Source organism: Eublepharis macularius, chromosome 2 (assembly GCF_028583425.1).
Source record: "Eublepharis macularius isolate TG4126 chromosome 2, MPM_Emac_v1.0, whole genome shotgun sequence".
In the NCBI taxonomy this organism is placed as follows: domain Eukaryota; kingdom Metazoa; phylum Chordata; class Lepidosauria; order Squamata; family Eublepharidae; genus Eublepharis; species Eublepharis macularius.
In genome coordinates, this window is record NC_072791.1 from 235249589 (window position 1) to 235270932 (window position 21344).

Here is a 21344-nt window from a genome sequence, read left to right on the forward strand (position 1 = left end):
CGTATAAATGTTGACCCTTCTCAGAATCTTTTGTGGGCCCAGAATGGTAATTTAAAATAATGCTGTAAACTTAGAATTGCATTTGTGCATCCACACACATTCCAGTATCAACATACTGGGCATGTCCAGAAGTTGCAGCATTTTTCTGTATTCCTTTCGGTTCCAGCCATGCCTTTTGAACTTGGGAAAGGTCACTTCTTGGGCTTGTGAGACTGTGCAGGTTGAGGCACTGCAGAGAGGAGGGCGGGAATCACCTCCTCCTCTTTCTCTACTTCCGGAACTTGCCTGTCATCCTCCATGTCCCGACTTCAAGAGATGGGGGGGTGGGGGGGAGGAAAAATGGCTGCCTCAACAGTGATGCTCCAGAAACCTCCCCTCCAAGTCTCTGTAGTAAAGGCCATAGAGCTAGAAGGCAGTCTAGAGCATCTCTCAGGCCTCCAGCAGTCTGTTGGTGGAGGTGCTAGAAGGAGAAGTAGGTGCATCCTTCCCTTCCCCGCCAGGAGCCTGGAGGAATCTCCACCACCAACCTCCCTCCGTCTCCCCCTGGCAGCAGGAGCCTCCCCTCCCCTCCTTCCCTGGCCAGGCTGCTGCTTGAGTTGGGCCTTGCGGGGTGGGCCCCACCACTGGGAGCAGCCCCAGCAGCCCTGATATGCCCAGTGCAGCAATGCCTCACTTGCTACAGGCTAGAGAGGAAGGAGACATCCAGATTGCCCCCCAGCCCCCTCCAGAGGAGAAGCTTTGCCAAGCTCCCTGTTCCCCCTTGCCTGCCTGCCTGCCTGCCTGGCTGCCAGCTGGCAGCAGCAACGGGGAGGCGGGGCCTCACCGTGCCACTTGTTGCCGTCTCCCAGCCTCAAGGAGGCCTGGAGTCACCAAGTCTCATGGAAGCCGGGAAGACTAATTCCATGTCAATAACCAGAGCGCTCGATTCATTTCTTGCAGAGCCTCTGTAGAAGAATAGAGGTCTGCTGAAAATGTATTGCTGGGGATGACCATGACAGCTGAGGGCCCAGCTCTAACCCCCTCTAACTTTTTCTTGCTTACTTTCTCTCCTCCTCCATTTGCCACAGGCCTTTGTGACACCCCTGCATTTTAGTAGAGTCCAGTAGCAACTTTAAGACTAACCAACTTTACTGTAGCATAAGCTTTCGAGAACCACAGTTCTCTTCATCAGATGCCTTTTAGGTAAGCGTGCCACAGTCCTCACGTGTATCATGCTGGGATGCGGAGAGAGAGGAGGGGGTCCTATTCAAGTCTACTAAATGGGGCTTACTCCTTGGGAAAGGGGTCTCAGGGCGGCACTTTTAAGATGGCAGCCCCCAAATTCTGTGGCAATCCTGAGAGGGAGAAAATCCTGCGCCGCACTCAAGTGCTGTTGAGCTATGCCAGAACCTAATTTGATGGAATTTTTCTGTTTGCTTGCGTGTATTGTTTGTAACCCAGGCTACAACAGGGAAGGTTTTCTTTATTTGTGTGGGTTTTAAAAAAAACACACATTTCAGTCTTGCAATGAAGTGATCTTTAAGGCACTCCCACTCACGCACTGCAGGGATTACTGTTAGGCTTAAAGCACACCCTGAAAGCATCTTTGAAGTCCTTCAACTAACATAGAGGCCCTGGTTGCATTTTTAAAAACCAGCCACCAATTATTAGGACTTCTGACAACATTTCAGCCCCACGTATTTAGTGGTTTTCTAGCCACACACAAGGAACCCACAAGGACTAGCGAGAGGCATCCCCCCCCCACTGTTTCCTCTTTCCCTTTCCTGTAACCCCCACAGCGTCTCCCCTTTCCTTGCTTTCCTCTTCCTGCCCACCAGCCAACCCACCTTCATCTGCTCGCTTGCTTCAGCTTTCCTCCCTTCCCACCCTCTGGCAGCCTCTCCCTGGGAAAAATCTGGCCCAGCTGTTTGGTAGCTACGGCCATTAGGCTAGACCCTGTTATGCCGTGGCTGCTACCACCGGGCTAAGCTCAGTTGCTTGGTGGCTGCCGCAAGAAGGTTGAGATGAGATGTGTGGAAGCCACCAGGCTGGGCCACGTGGTGTGGATGGTGAGTCTTCAGCGGTTGCTACAGAGTCTGTCCCGGAAAAGTCCTCCTCCATCAAGGGACGCGACAGAAGCAGGAGGACGGGTCCTTTTCCAGAGCCATGGGGACCGGGATATCTATCTCCAATCTCCGCTGCTGCTTGGTAGGGCACCAGGAGAAATTGGGCCGAAACGGTGATGCGGCAGCCAGTCACATAACCCGAAGTGACATCATGCATTGTCAACACACGCTAACAAACACCCCAACTTCTTTGGTCAAAGAAGTCCCCGAGAATTGCTTGTCCTCCGCTAGCCCTCCGCTGGCACCCCTATCCAGGGCCAGTGAATCCTAGACCGACTCCCCATGTATTTAAAATATAAAAAAACTCTGCCTGGCTGCAGGCAACCAGAGCTGCTGGCAGCAGGAGGCTTCCCTTCCCAGCAAGAGGCCTGACAGCCCTAACATGTGTACAAACAGATGGGCCGGGGGGGGGGTTGTCACAGACTGGAAAGCCCAGTAGTCCAAGAGATACTTGTAGGGCTTCCAGATGGGGCGTGGAATAATACTGGACCCGGAGGGGTGGGGGACACTTACATTTTTTCCCATTCTGTATGTGAGCTCCCAGCTGGCATGATGACATCATGGATGGAAGTGATGTCATCGCACCAGCCTCACTTCCAGGTGCCTGGGCTGGCTCAATGCTCCTGCAAGTGCATGCAGGAGGCTGCCCAGGTGCCCGAGCGAGTGCTGTGCAGCCGTAGAAGTCCAGCCAGGTGCCTGGGCTGGGTGGCTGCTCCTGCCAGTGCTATGCAGGAGGCCAGCACCTGAAGAGAGAGGAGGTGTCCTGGATTTGGGGAACCTTTTTCCCAGACAGTCCCCTAAAATACCAGACTGTCTGGGTGGAACCCGTACACCCTGTATCCCTAGATAGGTGTGCTACATTATTTTGTAGAATGCAAATGCAAACAAGATGCAAAGACTAAATGATCCAATCAGAAAGGATGCACAAATATATCTAAGCAGTATAAACCAATCCAAATGTATTTGCTTAATCGCCTGCTTCATTTTGCTTTTGCTACTCATGGGGAAGGACAAGGAGCTATGTAGCAAGCAATGAATCCTTCCTTCCCAAGATATTGAACTTCTTTGGCTTCCAAGATTTCATCAGGCAGTGCAACATGCTCTTAGGCCTACCTTCACAGCCCCAGAGCCAAGAAATTTGATTTTAAATGCTCTTGATCCTGAATTCTGTGAGTGCTTTCCTCTCTGTTTCAATGGACTCATGGAATACATATGTAGTTGTTGGTAGGATAGTATTTAAGAACAGGGAAAATGCAAGACATTTGTTTAGGGACCTGGTTACACAGGCGCTTAACATGTGTTTAATAGGGAGAAACCCCCAACTGAACTCTCATTTTACATGTGACTGCACTCACCTTCAAAATGGTTTTTTGGGGAGGGGGATGGGCTCACAAGCACACGTGCGGAGGAACAAGAGGTTTTGTCAATCCCTGCTTTCTACCCAGCGTACTTTTACAGAGGTGGTGGTTATACGCTGTTTCTCTTACTGCCAGAGATAAGTGTCTCCTGGGCAGACCCAAGGACAGCGTTCCAGCATGCTGGCAATCAAAGACTTGAGTCACCTGTACAGTTGAAGCATCCTGGGAGGAGACGTATATGTCCATTTCATGGTCCTCTTTCCTTGGAATGACGATGGTGCTGTTTGTCTCCAAGTAAAAATGTTTTTGCCCTCCAATATGGCTTTCGCCTGTCAAGATCAAATGAATGGTAGGCACTTGAAGCAAATCGTGACCCTTTGCCTAAGTAATTTCTCTCCACCAGGGGTCACCCTAAGTCAGCTATGACTTGAGGGCACTCTCTATCACCACCAGACTGCTGTTTATTTTTGTTGTAAGACAAGCCGGAACGTGTCCAGAAGAGGGCAACGAAGGTGGTGAGGGGACTGGAGACCAAGTCCTCGGAGGAAAGGTTGGAGGAGCTCAGAATGTTTAGCCTGGAGAGGAGGCGACTGCGAGGGGACAGGATAGCCCTCTTCAAATAAAAAAAAAAATGAAGGTCCACAGTAGAAGGGGACTGGAGCAGACCCGCTAAAGGTTAATTCACACGAACATTTTTTCTGTGGAAGGTGAATGGTTATCAAAAGATAACCAGCAAGCTTATTGATCCATCACAGAAAAGCTCATGCACACCAAGTGAATGGGTCTGCCCTCTTAGTAGCACGGCGACATCACCAAGGCAACCCACCTTCAAGAATTCTGTCAACTGTCTGAAATGCTTTTTCAACATTTCCTTGTTCTATCTTCTTTTCTTCTGAGAAATAGGAGTTATTCTGAATGGCTTCCTGCAATAAAGGAAAAAATGTGGCATTCCATCTCAGAGAAGTATAAAAAACATGACAGCAACAGTGTCATTTCCATTTTGTGGTACTTATGTATGTATGTATGATGATAATATAATCATCTGCCAAACAGATTATCATGATTGTGATGCCGGACAGAGGCTCTTCCGTCGAGCCACAGCCCCTCCCCTCTGCCATGCCTGGTCCCGGAGACTGCAGCCCCCGTGCAGGCGAGGCCCGCTGAGCCTCGTGGTTCAGAGACTTAAAGAACAAGCCCACGATTCTAACAGCACACTGAAAACCCAGAAATCCCAGAAACCTTGAAATATACCTCTCTGTACAGCATCCATTATCTCTTGGCCCTACTTTCACTGCATTGTTTTAGACTTAAGCAAAACCATCTTCCGTATTACGTAACACATCACATCTACTACTGTTGCTGCCTGCTTTGTTTCAGATGTCTGTAATCCTTGTCCTATCACATTGCTTATTAGAGGTTTCATGCTGTCGATTGCCTTCACTGACACAGCGTAGCCCACCTTGAGCCTCAAGGAGAAAAACAGACTCTAAACGAAATCGATGGCTGTCATTCTTGTTGTTTATTTGCAGTCTGCCTTTTTCATTGAGATCCAAGGCAGGTTACGTGCTGCAGGTGAATCAATAACTAGGATATTCACAGAGCAAAAGATAAGTGGTGGCAGATAATCTGAATGCCATTCCACAAAACAGAAGTGACTTTTACCTCAATTGTCAGGATAAGTTCCTGGTCTTGGTACTCTATCTTCACTTTGTTGGTGGCTTCTTTTGCAAGCGTATAGGATTCTGCGACCACGCCACAGATAACGTGACCAATGTATAGTATCTGCACGGCACAACCAAGCAACAGAAGGTAAGGTTTTTAAAAGAATGGTGACGGCGCAATGGTTTTTAAGCTGCTCTTATCAACTTTGTTCAGTCTAATGGAGCAAGTTTCAAATCAGCGTGTAGTTTAGCCCCCAGAGATGCAGAGGAGTTAGCCGTTTTAGTCTGTGGTAGCAAAATCAAAAAGAGTCCAGTAGCACCTTTAAGACTAACCAATTTTATTGTAGCATAAGCTTTCGAGAATCAAGTTCTCTTCGTCAGATGCAGTTTCTGTCCCATGCATCTGACGAAGAGAACTTGATTCTCGAAAGCTTATGCTACAATAAAATTGGTTAGTCTTAAAGGTGCTACTGGACTCTTTTTGTTTTTGCCCCCAGAGATAGTATCCTGCAGCTAGAAATTCTTCCTTTAAGGTAGTCTGAATTAAAGCCGTGAGGATGGGAGACTTCCGAGGAAGACCAGGGTTGCAGAGGAAGGCAAGAGCAAACTACCTCTGTTAGTCTCCTGCCACGGAAACCCCACCAGGGTCACCATCAGTTCGTGAAGATGTGATGGCACCCTCCACTACCAGCACCGTCACGCTGGAGGGCTGATGCTAAGAGAAAGCACGTTTCTTCAGAGCAGAGGTAAGATTCGATCTGTCCGCTTCTGGATTCACAGTGCAGCCTCTTAGGCACTGCAGTGCACCCTTAGAAACAAAACCATCTTCTCCATACCCAAATTGCCCCTTCTTGTCATGGAATATCATGGAACGATTGTGTGTTATAAAATTCTCATCTGCCACTAATGGCGATGTTTCTAATAGTCTGCAGACGTTGCACAGTGGAATATCCCTTGTTCACCCTCCAGCTGCAGCCCCCCAAACCCTGTGAAATTATATTTCTGCCAGTCAGCAGGCAGTCTAGAAGAGCACAGGGTGCAAAGAGAGTATCTACAGCGGAAGGGAAGAATCAGCCGGAGGGGGCCTCCCCCCAAGACCTCAAGCACCTGAACGAACTGCGTTTTCTTTTTTAAAAGGAAAAGTACTCCGAACTCATTGAAATCTTAGGAACACGGTCAGCAATGAGAAGGGGCTGCTGATCCATTTCCTCGCTAGATGTTTTCTGCATAAAATCACTCCTTTAAACAGCTTTTCTTCTTATGGGAAAAAATATGGGAACCCCGTATCATCTCCCTCTAATGCAAGCAGCCTGTTCCTGTGAATACAGACAGGCCGCAGCAGCTCATCAGCTAAGTGGCTGCCAGATCACCCCTGGCGAACAGGAAGAGAGCCGGTCTGGCCGTGTCCAAGCATCCCGAGGGAGGAGGGGGCTGTTGGACTGATTCTCTGTGGAGGGGGCGAAACCACACTGAGAACATTTCTGTGATGCCTCTGCAGAAAATCTACTTGATGTAGCCAACAAAGTAAAACACCACAGAGCATAAAGCAGGCGTTAAAGTTGTTAACAATGAAACTATTTAAGAAGCCGGCATTAAACGGGACTGAGACATCATTGCTCTGCCCTCCTTTGGACGCAGGTTCAACGTTCTCCCCAGACCAGACCACGGAGAAGTGGAAGTAATGGTTTCCTTTCTTTTTATTCCCTTAGAAGCACATCGATTCATAAATCTTGAGCATCGAAAAATACTTATTCCTTATTTTTTGAACGCAAGGGCAAAAAGGACTGAGACATATTTTGCAATTGCTAAAGTAAATTTAAGATCTTTATCACTAAACAAAAGAGCCAGGGTTTCTGGAGTGTAGGGGGACAGTTGCTTAATTAATTAATTAAATTCAGTTCAAAGAACCTACATTCTAACAGGGCATAAAAGGATGTATTGATCCTGTTAAGGCCACAAGGGCAAATTCTGTCAGAACAGGGCCTATTCAAAAATCTCCCCTGTAAAATCTTTGTGTTCAGTTCAGATCAGAGTTTATTGTGTATAGCCATAGCTGTCACAAAATTACAAGAACCCCATTAGGTAAGATAAAAATTAGGTAAAATACAATCATATACAATACCGTTTAACTAAAATTTGCGGGAAATTCCATTAAAACAGACATCAATTAAAATCATCAATCAATAAATTAACTGCAAGCTCGGGTAACACCCTCTTTCTTTGCTGCATTACACCTTATCTTTAGAGCAGCAAAGGCAAAAAGTGAAACTCTCTATGAAACATACACGTCAACATCAGAAAGCAAAAATGAGATTTTCTCCGTGTTTGTGCATAAGCATAACTAGATAAAAATCCCATGAGAAACTTAGATCTGGGGTCAGAATATAAAGAGCAAAAAGGATAAAATGAGGTAAATCCTCTAGTGTATGAAATCCACAGATACAGACCCTTTAGGAGTTTAAGAATAACATCCAGACAATATTGGCGAGAGCATGGATTGAAATCGCAATGGGGTAAAGGACGCTCTAAGATGATGATTAGAGATGTTAACCTTTGTGGGTATAATATTCAATCTTGCAAACAAGAAAGCTCTGAAGTATCGTGGGATGGTAAGATAATACATATAGGGGGTATTAATGTGGGAAAGACCGAGAGAGAAGGAATTGGTTTCTGAGAGAGAGGAAAGAGAGGACTGCTACAGAACAGACAGGACTGAAACTAGGATAGTGTTCTCCATGCAAGCTACTAAAAGGTTTACCTAATTTACACAGTCCTTCCATCCTCCAATATCAGAACTGAGATTTTCACTGTGTAATTTTCCCCACCAATGCTGCAGTGAGGGGAAAAAATAGTGGATCGTCTATGGAATCTCCATGTTAGTTAGGGCCAAAGTAGAGGTTATGGCGACCACAGGCTGCCAAAGTTTGTTTAGAGATGAATTCAACCATTTAAAAATACTGCAAGGGCCTGTGATACCATGGGACCAGGATATCTATCTTCTCCCACCTCATACCTCTTCAAGTGCCAAAATAGCACCCCCTCTGCTATTTCAGAACTTGAGCAGGTATGGAGATCACCAGGTCCCACCGTGCTGCCTGTCTGATCAGGCATTTTGGATGGACAAATTCATCTCTAAAATGGCAATGGAGTCCATGGCTTGGACCCATGGATCCTGTAATGTCTAGGCTGGCCCTTAACTGAGTTCTAGTAGTAAAGTAACTAAGTTCTGGTAGTCTAAGAGTATTTCTGTAAGTAGGATATCAGTAAACGTAACTTTGGTGGGCAGAAAAGTATATTTAGAAGGCAAAAATTCAACATCAAGAAGTACCTCATCCTCAGCAAAGACTTTCTCGTGCTCGTCGCCATTTTTGCCTGGAATATCAGCAGCTGATACCACAGCAACCACCCCTGGTGCTTCCAAGGCCTCTGAGCTATCGATAGATCTGGAAAGGAATATAAATGTCCTAATTCAGGTGACAAGAAGAAGAAATGGTAAACTGAACACTTGAATGTATGTTTATGATTCAAACAGAAGCAACTCAAGGGTAACATTAAATATATACTGATCCTAATACAGGGCATATGGTATTGCATGACTGAATTGAGACATCACTCCTGTGCCTGAAGTTAGAAATAATTTAAAAATTATTTGTACTTCTTGACTTGTAATAAAGGAAAATCCCAAGATCTCCCCTGAACAAAATACAGAAAGACAGGAGATCGGGGTAGGCTGAGCGCGGAAGCCTTGTGCAGGCTGAGGCAACAACCCCACATTGCTGTGTGTCTGTACATTAAAAGGGGCGTTGAGCCTCCCTCTTTAGACCTGCTTTATATTTGCCGTCCCTCCAGTCTTGTTCCAGCCCACCCCTGAGGCAACCAAGTGTCAGTGAAACATGTCCTGGGGCCCCATTCGGTCACAGTTTTCTCAGATTCGTCACTCACAGGATCTTTGCGTGGGCTCGCGTGCTGGTGACCACAGCCATGAAGAGCTGTCCGTCTAAGGGACTGATGTCACCGCAGTAGACAGCCTCTCCGGTGGCATGCTTAATTCCGGACTCGTGCATGATGGGACGCCCCACTGGGTCCCGAGGAGGCTGCTGTGGGTCCACATCCTGTCACAGAGTAAGGGGCCATTTACTATACAGACAGGTCATGCTGGGGAGGGGACTACTTAGAGACACCTGCTGAATTTGTCTGACATTCAGATGAAGCTGAATTTCGGCTTCTACTGTCTGAGTTTTGGGCCAAGGACTTGGGCAACTCAGTTATTGATGGGCAAAGCTTCAGCTTTCTGAAGAAAAATAATATGACTGATACAGTATCAGCTCCTCTAGAGAGAAACCTGTCAAGGTGATTATTATGCAAATACTTATCACTGACCTATTGGATACACACCTTAACACAGTGAGGGGGTTTGAGTGAGTCGGTGAAGCTGAGAGCAACACCGTGTTGTATTCCTGTATAAGTGAAGCTGGCCTATTTTCTATAATCCTGGAATCCATTTTTAAGTATGGAAAGCACCAGACTATTTTACTTGACACAAGCTATGCTCATTTGGGACGGATTCCAAAATGACATATTCTGAACGGGAAAGGACAAAGTGTTTGCTTTTGCTGTTTGCATTAGCCAGTGTACAGAAGCAAAAATTGATAGCAGGTCAGTATCTTGTCAGTCGGCCAGAACCTGATCATGCTCAGTGTCACAGAAACCTAGCAGGAAAGGAGGGGCTGACGGATAATAAACTCAGAGGCTTACTTTAAACGGATAACTTTTCTCTCTTTTAAGATTCAAAGACGTTAAAACACAGTAATTCATACATCTACTCTTATGTCTAAAGAAGAAGGAAGACATTGTGCACACACTAGCAATCATGAGAACACAATCAAAAAGAGAACATGAGGAAAATCCACAGCAAGAGAGATTCTTTTAAAAAGCTTTTGGTTTTAAAAGGAGGAAACACTGACTGACCAATTGCAGACTTAGTTCAGACCATTCAGAGATACTAGTTCAAGTCACTGAGAAACACTGCCTTGACTATAACATCACGCTGACACTAACCACATGATTGTTTTGCTGGAAACACACATACATGCATGCATATATCCATATATTCACAGCTCAATCAATCTCATTATATCTCTACATGAAATAACTCAGCAATCACTATACATATATCAATCACATAGGCCTTAACCATAAGGAACTAAGGATATACTGAACCAAACAAAATGGAGTCTAAATGAACTTTGAATGGAAACGTGGCAATAAGCTAAGATCTAGGGGATTTTTGCTGATACATGATATTCATATGAGTAATGATAACAAATACTAAGGGATCAGAATGACCTGACCGTTTTACAGATGTCACGATCTCAGCGCAAAATCTGCAAATGCTACAATTTTTAGGTGATTTCCAGTGCCAGGAATAACTCTGAAGAATCTCGTTGGTGAATTTGAATGGGTTGATGTAAGCCAAAACTGTATAAAAATGAGCAAGAAAACCATGGAGTCTAAGAAGCTAGGAGGAGAGAAACGAAGGAATACCTCCTGGCTATCTCTCTCCTTTTCCTTTTCAGATTGGCAAAGCGCTCTCCCATTCTTTCCATCAACGAGAATCTCTGGGACATCTCCAGGACTGGTAAGATGATTTACTATGCCTTGTTCTTGTTGTATTGTTGATCAAGCTATTGCTATGCTAAAACCATGCTGTACCACGATACTTAAAGTCTATGTAACCTATGCAGAATGATTTAAATAAAACTTACTGAAATTTATGTCCAGGCCTGTGTTGTATCCTTGCTCTCTCTTCATTTGGGAAAATCTGACTCAGTTGAAGATATACTAAAAGATCCCCCCCTTTCGCATGGTAAACTGTTGGCTAACAGCCAAGCTAACAACCGTCAGGAGCTCAGGCTTTTATTTTAATATTATTTTATTACACTTCTAGACCGCCCTCCCCGTCAGACAGGCTCAGGGCGGTGTAACAACATACGATTTTTACATAAAGATTAAAAACAATAAAAACATTATAAAAACATTAAAACATTATGGGTCAAGCGTCTAAACTCCTCTAAACTTGGTCAAGAGTCTAAACTCCTGGAAGAGTCACTCAAGGCAGAATAGTCAAAGCTGAGACACCAGACTAAGATGCCTCCACCCCCCCCCCCTTCAGGAATCAACGGCCACATCAGCAGAAGAGAACTGAATGTTCCAAGGGGGATGGGAGTAGAGGAATCCTTGAAGGTTAGCTACTGGGCAGCAGCAGCAGTGAAAGGTGACACTGGCAGATCTGTTCCAAAAGATCTGTTCCAAAAGATCTGAGAAATCAAATTCAAGTCACGGCTTGGGACGCTGAAAGATCAACATGGAAATACAGTATCTGATCAGGACAAAATGAAGGGAAGATGGAAACAAGACACTGAAGAGCTGTACAAAAGAGATGGAAGGATGACAGATACCTTTGACGAAGAATCTTTTGATGAAGAACCAGAAATCCTTGAAAGCAAAGTAAAAGTTGCACTCAAAGCAATTGGGAGAAAGCAAGCACCTGAAGTGGATGGAGTGCCAATAGAGCTATTTCAAACTACTGAAATGGAGTCCATCAGAATCTTAACAAGAATCTGTCAACAAATATGGAAAACAAAACAATGGCCCACGGACTACTACTGATGAAGGTTAAAGGAGAAAGCACCAAAGCAGGATTACAGCTGAACATCAAGAAGACAAAAATAATGACTACTGAGGAATTACACAATTTTAAAGTTGACAATGAGAAAATTGAAGTTCTTCAAGATTTTCTATTCCTTGGCTCAGTCATCAACCAACAGGGAGACTGCAATGAAGAAATAAGAAGAAGATTGAGACTCGGAAGAGCAGCTGTGAGGGAGCTAGAGAAGATCCTTAAAGATAAAGACGTCTCTCTGGGAACCAAGATCAAGATAATCCAAACTATGGTATTCCCCATTGCTATGTATGGATGCACAAGTTGGATGGTAAAGAAAGCTGACAGGAAGAAAATTGATTCCTTTGAAATGTGGTGCTGGAGGAGAGTTTTGCGGATACCTTGGACAGCCAAAAAGACAAATAAGTGAGCACTAGATCAAATCAAGCCTGAATTCTCCCTAGAAGCTAAAATGACAAAACTGAAGCTATCGTACTTTGGTCACATCATGAGAAGACAAGATTCTCTGGAAAAGTCAATAATGCTAGGAAAAGTGGGAGGCAGCAGGAAAAGAGGAAGACCCAAAAACGAGATGGCTGGACTCAATAAAAGAAGCCACATCCTCCAGTTTGCAGGAGTTAAGTTAATGATAGGATATTTTGGAGGTCTCTCATTCATAGAATCGCTATAGGTTGGAGGTGACTTGATGGCACATAACACACACACACACCACTAAATACCTGGGGAGAGGGGACGATACATTGTTTGTACAGGTTCAATGAAGAAAAAGTACAACTAGTAAAGGAACAATTAACAATAAGGATACAGTCTCTTCAATGTACCATGTTAACTGGAGTTAAATTGTCCTAAAATAACGCCACTGACCTGATATTCTTGCATGCCTTGCGGAGGATAGTCAAGGTACTCACTCAAGGCACTCAAGTTTTCCTTTGGCAAGTCAGGGTACTTAGATGGGTACTGTAGGAGGGAAGATAATGTAAGAAAACAATATATCATAACAATAATTTCAAAGCTGACTTTTACGAAAAATATGGTGTTTCAAAAGCAGTCGATCAGCTTGCGTTCAGTTACCATCAGTAACCAATATCAGAAAATCTCCTTGAATGGCTATTTATGTTGGAAAATCTCTATTCAAGATATTTTAACAGATAATCTATATTTAGGCAAGTATAAGGTAGAGGATTTGATGAACCAAAGAAAGCACAGTGGCTTATATTACACCAGAAGTAAAGCCTGCTTTATGCAACGTATCTTTATATAAGGTACAAGGTATTTCTCCTAGGAAATAACGAGGTCTCAACGTCCACGAGTCGTTAGTGGGAATGGAGCTCTCTGCAACCGGGCAGGAACAGGAGGGGCCATGGGGGGGTGGTTAGTGTGAAGGGGCATCAGCGACATGCAGATGCGCCCTCCAGTGAAGAGATACCAGACGATTAGGGATAAAATGAGCTTGGACCACTCTTGCCCCTTTAACAGCCTGAGCTGCAGAAATGCAAAAAAAGAGAGATGTTTTCACAGAAAGAAAGGAAAAAGTAGCCTCTATACACAACCCTCTTGCATGTTTAATCAGCCCATACAGTATTAGCAAATGGCTCAAAAGCATTAGAACCCCTCTTCTGAGAACTGGTGTTTGTCTGTATCGGAGGTCACAGCTCTGCGCTCCTCATGCTCGAGTGATGGACAAAATTGGTTCATGAAAATTACAAACTGTATTGGATGATGTATTGTCGAAGGCTTTCACGGCCGGAGAACAATGGTTGTTGTGGGTTTTCCGGGCTGTACTGCCGTGGTCTTGGCATTGTAGACGTTTCGCCAGCAGCTGTGGCTGGCATCTTCAGAGGTGTAGCACCTCTGAAGATGCCAGCCACAGCTGCTGGTGAAACGTCTACAATGCCAAGACCACGGCAGTACAGCCCGGAAAACCCACAACAACCATTGTATTGGATGACTTTGTATTGTGTGGCTTGCGGATACTTGTAAAATTTGAATATTTATTCTGTATTTATTAGCACATTATTTATTAACACTATTGCACTCTGGCACTTTAATATATATAAAAAGTGTAAATTATTGCCTTGAGCATTTATTGTTTTTCCCGGTCTGTATATTGTTCCATACAGTGTAGGAGCAGGCACGAGTTCCCAGGCTTCGCCCCCACCTCTGCATGACGGCCAGCTCATCAGCACAACACCTATGAGTAGAAGAAGGGTCCCTCCCGGGATCGAGGGCCCTGCTTCCTGAACGTTCTCTAGGGTTGCTGCCCTGCTCCCACCACTCACCTGGCTGGCGGGAGAACGGGTGTCCCGGGAGGCACTCTGGTGTGGCGCAATGAAGTCACTTCCAGGAGTGATGTCATCGCGCAGGCTGCAGGAGTGGTCCTGTACGTGAGCCGGGCTGATTGGGGCCCCAAATGGGCCAATTCTTCAAGAACAGACCCGGTGCAAAGCAGCCAGCACAGTGACATCACTCCCGGAAATGACATCATCACATTGGCGCTAGGAGTGCGTGTGCACGGAGGCTACCTTAAGGTAAGTGCCGGGTCCCTGGCAATCCTATCCGGATCGCAGAGAGGAAGCATTTGCATGCACACTTCCTCCGTACGTAAGCATCATGCTCAGGAGCTGGGGATCACGTGAAGGCCGGGGCTGGGGCTGGGGGCCATTCCTGGTCGCCGTTCCGGCTTGTTGCACATTGATTAATTGCACGAATGGTTAGTATCACTTGCTTCTATAGGTAGATCAAGCCACTACTGAAAGTCAAAATTATTTTCTCAGACTCCAGTACCCTGGAATGGTCAGGACTGCTCTTGTGTAGACGGAAACAGCTTGAGACCTGGGCCTGAACATCCACCAGGATGGGGCCAGTCCATCAGGAGGCAAAAAGTGCTCAGACAGGGCTTGCCCATGGGGAGCAGCGGGCCACGACGTGTGGCTTACTCCCAGGAACGGAGAGAGCGCTCTGTGAGATCCCTCCAATGTACAGCCAGATGTTCAGCCCCCGCATAGATGCGAGAGGCGATTCCGGCTTACCGTGTCCTTTAAGCCCTGCAGCACTTCCAAATAGAATCTGAAGAAGAAGCCGACGAGCAGAGTTCGCCTGTACTCCACTTTCCCCCCGACTGCCGAGGGAGGGATCCGAATTTCTTCAAGAACGAGCCTGCAAGCCTCATCCAGCATCTGCTCGTTCCAGTTTCTGGGGGAGACATGACAATGTAAACACATACAATTATTTAATATACTGTGTCTAGTTAAAATTTTAACGTATACATTAAGGGCCAAACTACACACCAGATCGCCCCCCAGTTGCAGGGGTACCACATTTGATCAGAGCAGTGGTTCGAGGCCGGGGGACGGGACCTTCTCTAACAGGGTCATGGCTCAAAACAAATGCATGGTGCCCTATGACTACGTAAAAAATAAAGGTTAGAGACCCAGGTATGGATTTCCTGGACAACATGTTATTTAGCCCTGAGGTTAGGAGATTGTTGCCTGTAGGTTCGAAAAGCTGGTTCGAGCACTGTTGTGGGTCATCAGCCCCATGTGCCACAAGCATGGCCCACTTGTGCAACTGGTGCGGGAGACAGGCTAATTCACAGTTTCATTGGGTAGGTGATAAAAGACATATTCAATGATATTTCTATGTATGGTTGAGGAGGAGCTGTGTTATTCTGATGCCATCTCTGTTTGAAAGTCTGTATGTGGGGAAAATAGTGGCTTTATTGATGTGGTAACTATTGAAATGTCAGACAAATCACCCCTGTGAGAGATTAGGATTGTTAAGAAAGACTGTATGAAAGATCCAGTAGAGGAACAGTAGATGTAGAAGCTGAAACCACGTGGATGTAAATCTACTATGACTTCTAAGGTCTATTGTGCAATTGTGTACATTGTGCATTCAGATTTTAGTGGAATAACTGTCACACTTCATTAATCTTTTCCCTCACATCAATTAGTGGTAGAATGTGTTACAGTGAACTATGAATAGCGCCCTTCAATATTGGCTACTTTAATGCAGTTTGAATGTATTTGGCATTTACTGCACTTTGTTATATGGTTAATACCTGACTTCGGTATATATTAGGGATAAAATGAGCTTGGACCACTCTCGTCCCTTTAACTTGGGTATATATTAGGGTAAGACTTGGGTATATATCAGGAGAAAAACAGCCCTATAAATATTGAAATTTAAAAATACAGGTATATTAACTTTTATTTAAGGACTGGAGTAAAGGCTAACTGATGGTCCTGAGATACCAGGCTTGCATTTGAGAAAAGATTGTCATAAGAATAACCAACAGATGTTGTTATCCCCCCCCTCTCACGCTTCTAAATTGGGGATTGGGACAGGATGAGCTCCAAGGAGGACATCTCAGTTTTCTCCTTGTGGGAGGACACAAGACGGAATGCAGAACGAAGGGGACGTAATGAAACATTGGTGGTATTAGCCAAGAAGTACATGGGATTTCTCCCCATCATCCACTGCTGCCAGGTTACAGCAACTGGGAAGCAAACTGAGCATTAGAAACATTTTGATTGGAAAGAAACTATAAATATGTAAAATCCATCTTGTGCAATTAGAATGAACCATCTCCCCTATTAGCAAGAAGGGCTGTTCTGTCAGGATTCCCAGAGGACCATCGTACCTTCCTCGCAGCTTCTGAGAGGTGACCCGGGCACTCACGGTGGTGTAGCCGATGCCTCCGTATAAGATAGCCAGATCCTCTACGATATCAGTGCCTGGCTGGAACCGGACCTGCATTGCAGAATTGGTCACCGACAGGGCGTTTTTCCTCCGCTCCGCCTGTCGGAATGCAGACACAAACTCATCCTGGCAAGACAAGGAGACGCCTGGTCATTTCACCCTCTACAGTTCTCCTTGCTTTCATTCAGCCTTGCTTTATAAAGGCCGTTCCACAGATGAGGAACTTCTTACCTAGAAGGTGCTTCCATGTAGGAAGGTAGTGAGTATCTCACATCATGACAATGTACAGTGAATGATATATGCAGCTGGTGCACGGAGGGAAAGCAGCAGTGCGTGCAGAGGGACAGACACAAACATGACATAGTAGACAAACTCTCCGTAAGTGGAGCGATTCGTGTGGGCAGGTGTGTTGGTCTGCTGTAGAGCATCAACTTGCAAGAGTCAAAGGTCCCTTTTTCAGAGACCTGACAAAGTATTTGATGAAGGGAGCTTTGACTTTCAAAAGCTTATACCTTGAAAATCTTATTGGTCTCTAAAGTGCTAAGGGACTCAACTCTGGCTTTTCTCTATAGAGAGAGAGTTTATTATTTCCTACACAGAAAGGCAGAGAGAAACACGCATAGGAATTTTTCTTTTCAGGCTTCTTTTTATTCACTGGATCCTGTTATGGTCCCAACCTTAAGCAGCCACCTGGACATGGAGTTCAAGGAGACCCCAAAGAGCTCAGTAGAGCAGGGGAAGAGGCGGGGGGGGGGGGGGATGAGGAAATGCAGCCCTGCAGTGTTTTCTCCAGAGGGGCGGGGTGTGGCCTGTGACACTGAAGGAATCCTTGTGGCCAATACCAAACAAGGGCCCAGTAGCCAAGACCCACATGAAGCAGCTTGAAAGCCCCCGAACCCAAACCCCTCACCACCAACCGTGTCTCCCAACCAAAGCTTCACAGTCTCCCACCCCATCTTGCCCAAAACATCAAGAAACAATCGAATGATGAGAGAGTAGAAGGCGCGTGCTCAGAGTCTTTGGTCACATTCTCAGAAGAGAAAATGATTCTCGCTATTCAACTGTACAAGAATTTGCATGCAACATGTGTGGGAACAGACAGCGGTTGGTGTGTTTGTGCGTGATGGAGCCCCACTTAGAGCACGAATAGTCACTGTAAGCACAAAGAGTGTGTTAGGAAACACAGTAAAACGGCAGAAGGTAGATGAACAGTACCAAAGAGCCACAATCAGAGCTCAGGGCGAAGCCCCAAAGCACTCACTTTTTCTGAAAATGGAATCAGAACTGAGACTACGACCTCTTTTGGTGAAAGGTCTGCCTCCGGCAACCGTGCCAGGAATTCATCGTTCAGGGGAATCTGTCGTGTTCCGTCTATTAGAGAAAAGGACAGCCTTTACAAATTGTGCTATTTACAGATATAAATCTTAGAATGGTTGGTCGAAACCAATAGACTTAGCAGGTACTGCACATACATAACCTCCCTTTCCCACTGGAGTTAAGGTGGTGTTCTTTGCATGTTCAAATCAGCATGCTTTTTAAGAACGGGAACTCTTTTGCCTAAGGTAAATATTACAGAGTTCTCTCTTACTGGTTATCATTTCTTTTTACATTTCCCCTGTGGCTTCGGATGGCACTGTTGCATTGATCTGCATTGCATTGCGTGTATGACTATTAGAACTATAGATATGCACTGCACACTATTTTATCTTTTAAATAAAGTTTTATTATCATTGAAAGATTTAAGACATTTTACCTGAAGATGCCAGATTGAGAATAGCTTTCCCAGCAGCTAAGACGGGGTTCAGGTCCCAGGTCGACCCTCGACTTACAATGTGTCCTCCTAAGGACTGGCAAACAATGACTTCATTACTACTACTACTACTACTACTACTACTATTACAACTGATTGCCTCTCTCACAAGCATAGCTATACAGACTTAATATGCAACCTTTATTTACATCTCTCTTCAAACAAGCCAGATAATCTATATGATGATAGCAAACGTTTCTCCACTTTAAAATGATAGGAAGACACATTCAATAAAACATCAACAACATCAACAACACACAAAGCCAGCTTCGTCTTTTCCAGCGATATACCTTTTATCCCCACGCCCATACACACACTCCTGACCCTGTATCATTCGATTTCAAATGGGGGTGTCCAAAGGCTAAACAGTAGTTCTGGCCTTGGAGATCCAAACTATGTGCTTTGTAGTTTCTTTCCCATTTGTTTCAGCGTTGCTTAGCTGATTCTCTTGTGGCTATGAGTTCTGCAGGGTGGACGTCTGAGGCATGGCTGAGGAACATTTTAGGGCCAAGCTAGAGCCATACTTCTCTTCCCTTTAGCTTTAGATGAAAAACTGTTGGAAGCCTTTGACTGAGAATGGAAAAGAAGCAGAATGAAGAGCAGCTAAACTCTTTCCTCTTTGGACAGGACTTGAAACAATGGGTTTAAACTATAGGAGGGAAGGTACTGGCTGGACTTCAGGAAAGACTTCTTCAGTAGTTTGGCGGTGGAATCAGCTGCCTCGGGATGTGGTGGGTCCCCCTTCACTGGCAGTCTTCAAGGAGCAAAAAAAAGGAGGGACAAAGAAGAGAAGAATGAGGGATGACCATGGTGGTGATCGAACTACTACTACAATTTAATCAAAGTTCTCTTGTGAAATCCGGCTGTGTCTCTACACTTCTTTATGTAAATATACAAAATTACCTTCTCGTCATATACCTACTCAAAAGCAGCTAACATTAACTTTTAAATGCAAATTCTTGTTGAGCCTCCAAAATCCAGGCTGCTTGAATATGGAGGCTCAATGAAAATGGGGTTTTAATGGTATGCAGTTTATGTGCAATTACATGAGATTCGTTTGGGATATGGCTACACCCCTGCTGAAGATCTTGGCAGAACCGGGATTCACCTTAACTGGCCACTCGTGTGTAACAGCCATCGAGAACTGAGAAACACTCGCCCTTGGGCTGTTTACAGGGGGGAGCTGCTTGCTCTGCCCGGCGATGCCATCCTTCTCTCCACCACCCGCAGGCCCTGCAGCGCGGCCCCTAGCAGTACCTCTGCTGCAGGAGCCCCTACAGGCCCCCAGGCCTCCCTCACGCTTCGGCCAGTCACAGCTTATGCGCAAGCACGCCTCGGGGGAACACCCTGCAGCCCCTCAGCAGACTCCCCCTTCGGCTGCAGCTGCCCAGAGGGCTCCACTTCATCCAGGCCCACAGGAGATTTCCATCGGCACAAGCCAGGCAGGCCCAGGCCCCAAGCAGCCAAGGGAGCCACTGGGGAGGGTCCACAAGCAGCAGGGGCCAGCCAGGCAGGTGTCAAGCCATGAAAGGGCAGAGGTTAGGCCCCATTTCACAGGAACGCTACAAGAGAGTGGACCGAATGCTCCGCCCTAGGCTGGGATGGAGTGGGTGGGGCCAGGAGACTGCAGAGCCTACCCAGCCCTCCTGTCCGATAGGCTGGGAGCAGGGCCAGTCAAGGAGACTGGGTGGAGATTGGGGGCAGAGCCAAGGAGGTGGGGCAAGGGGAGGCCTTTAAATTCAGGTCCCTGGGAAGGCCGATGAGGATTATGCAGGGAGAGGCAGCTGGAGTGCGCTGTCACTCCCAGGGCAGGAGTGTTAGAGCGAGTGTTAAACTACGCTGCGGAATTAAACGCCGAGCTGGTCAGAGAGGCAAAAAGCTTTATTTGAGGAAGTTACATACTTGAGGGAAAGGGGGAGAGATAGATCCTAGCTATCTGACTACATCTTGCAGAGACAGAGAAGAAGTGTGGCAGGAGAGAGAAGAAGCAGGATATTGCCCTGTTTAGCCCAATAGGAGACAAGACAAGGAAATGACCCCCAGGAAACAAGAGAGGTGCTACTCTCACTGTCCTAACTAAGTGATCCTTGCTGCCCCCTGCATGGTAGGCTCTTCTTACTTCTTGCTGCTGCAGTACACCAGACATTGTTATTTCTAACACCCCTTCTCAATGTCTAGTGTACAAAGTCCACAAAGTTCAGTCTTTCTCGTAGACTTTGAAATTTCTCTTTGGCAAGTGGCTTGGTGAGGATGTCTGCTATCATTTCTTCTGTAGGGCAGTACTGTAGCTCAACAAGTCCATCTTCTTGCATATTTCTCACAATGTGATTCTTTATGTCAATGTGCTTGGTTCTTGATCCAATTCTTTCTGTATTTGCAAGCTTTATGCAAGATTGATTATCTTCAAGGAGTTGTATAGGTTTGGGTTCATCTATCCCAAAGTCTTCTAACAGTTGTAGAATCCACTTGAGTTCTTGGCATGCTTCTGCTGCTGATATGTATTCAGCTTCTGTAGTTGATGCCGCTACTAGGTCTTGTTTTCTGCTTGTCCAACTGATTGCTCCTCCACCATAAAAGAATACTCGTCCACTGGTAGACTTTCTGTCTGTGATGTCTTCTGCCCAGTCAGCATCCATGAATCCCACTAGTCTGGGATTGTCGCTTGCTGGTAGCTTGAGCTTCAGTTGTGCAGTACCTCTCAGGTATCTTGCCAGTCTTTTGACTGCTTGCCAGTCATTCACACTTAGTGATGCACCTTTCCTGCACAGTATTCCAACTGCTGCTGCTATGTCAGGTCTGGTTACTGTACTCATGTAGAGCAGTTTTCCAATTGCTTCTCTGTACACTTTGATGTTTCTCAGAGGTTCATTGTTTCCATTTTGTTTCAGGAAATCTGTTTCCATTGGAGTACATGTTGGTTTTCCATCTTTCATGTCCATGTAATCTAGGAAATCCATGATCTTTTGCTTTTGATTGAGAAGATAGCTTCCATCTTCCTCTCGCTCTATTTGAACTCCAAGGTAAAAG

At 45.6% G+C, this 21344-nt stretch overlaps 1 protein-coding gene across 1 annotated transcript in view; it reads right to left on the minus strand.

Moving 5' to 3' along the window:
* The window catches only part of LOC129323628 (aldehyde oxidase 3-like), a 98352-nt gene that overhangs the window by 44767 nt on the left and 32241 nt on the right, over positions 1 to 21344 (minus strand). The window contains exons 12-21 of the mRNA XM_054970150.1: positions 18261 to 18354; positions 17769 to 17878; positions 16449 to 16633; positions 14836 to 14998; positions 12671 to 12763; positions 9067 to 9236; positions 8453 to 8567; positions 5126 to 5245; positions 4290 to 4386; positions 3668 to 3792 (exon numbers count right to left, since the gene is read on the minus strand). Coding sequence (XP_054826125.1) covers positions 3668 to 3792; positions 4290 to 4386; positions 5126 to 5245; positions 8453 to 8567; positions 9067 to 9236; positions 12671 to 12763; positions 14836 to 14998; positions 16449 to 16633; positions 17769 to 17878; positions 18261 to 18354 — 1272 coding nt within the window. The remainder of the gene's footprint in view (positions 1 to 3667; positions 3793 to 4289; positions 4387 to 5125; positions 5246 to 8452; positions 8568 to 9066; positions 9237 to 12670; positions 12764 to 14835; positions 14999 to 16448; positions 16634 to 17768; positions 17879 to 18260; positions 18355 to 21344) is intronic.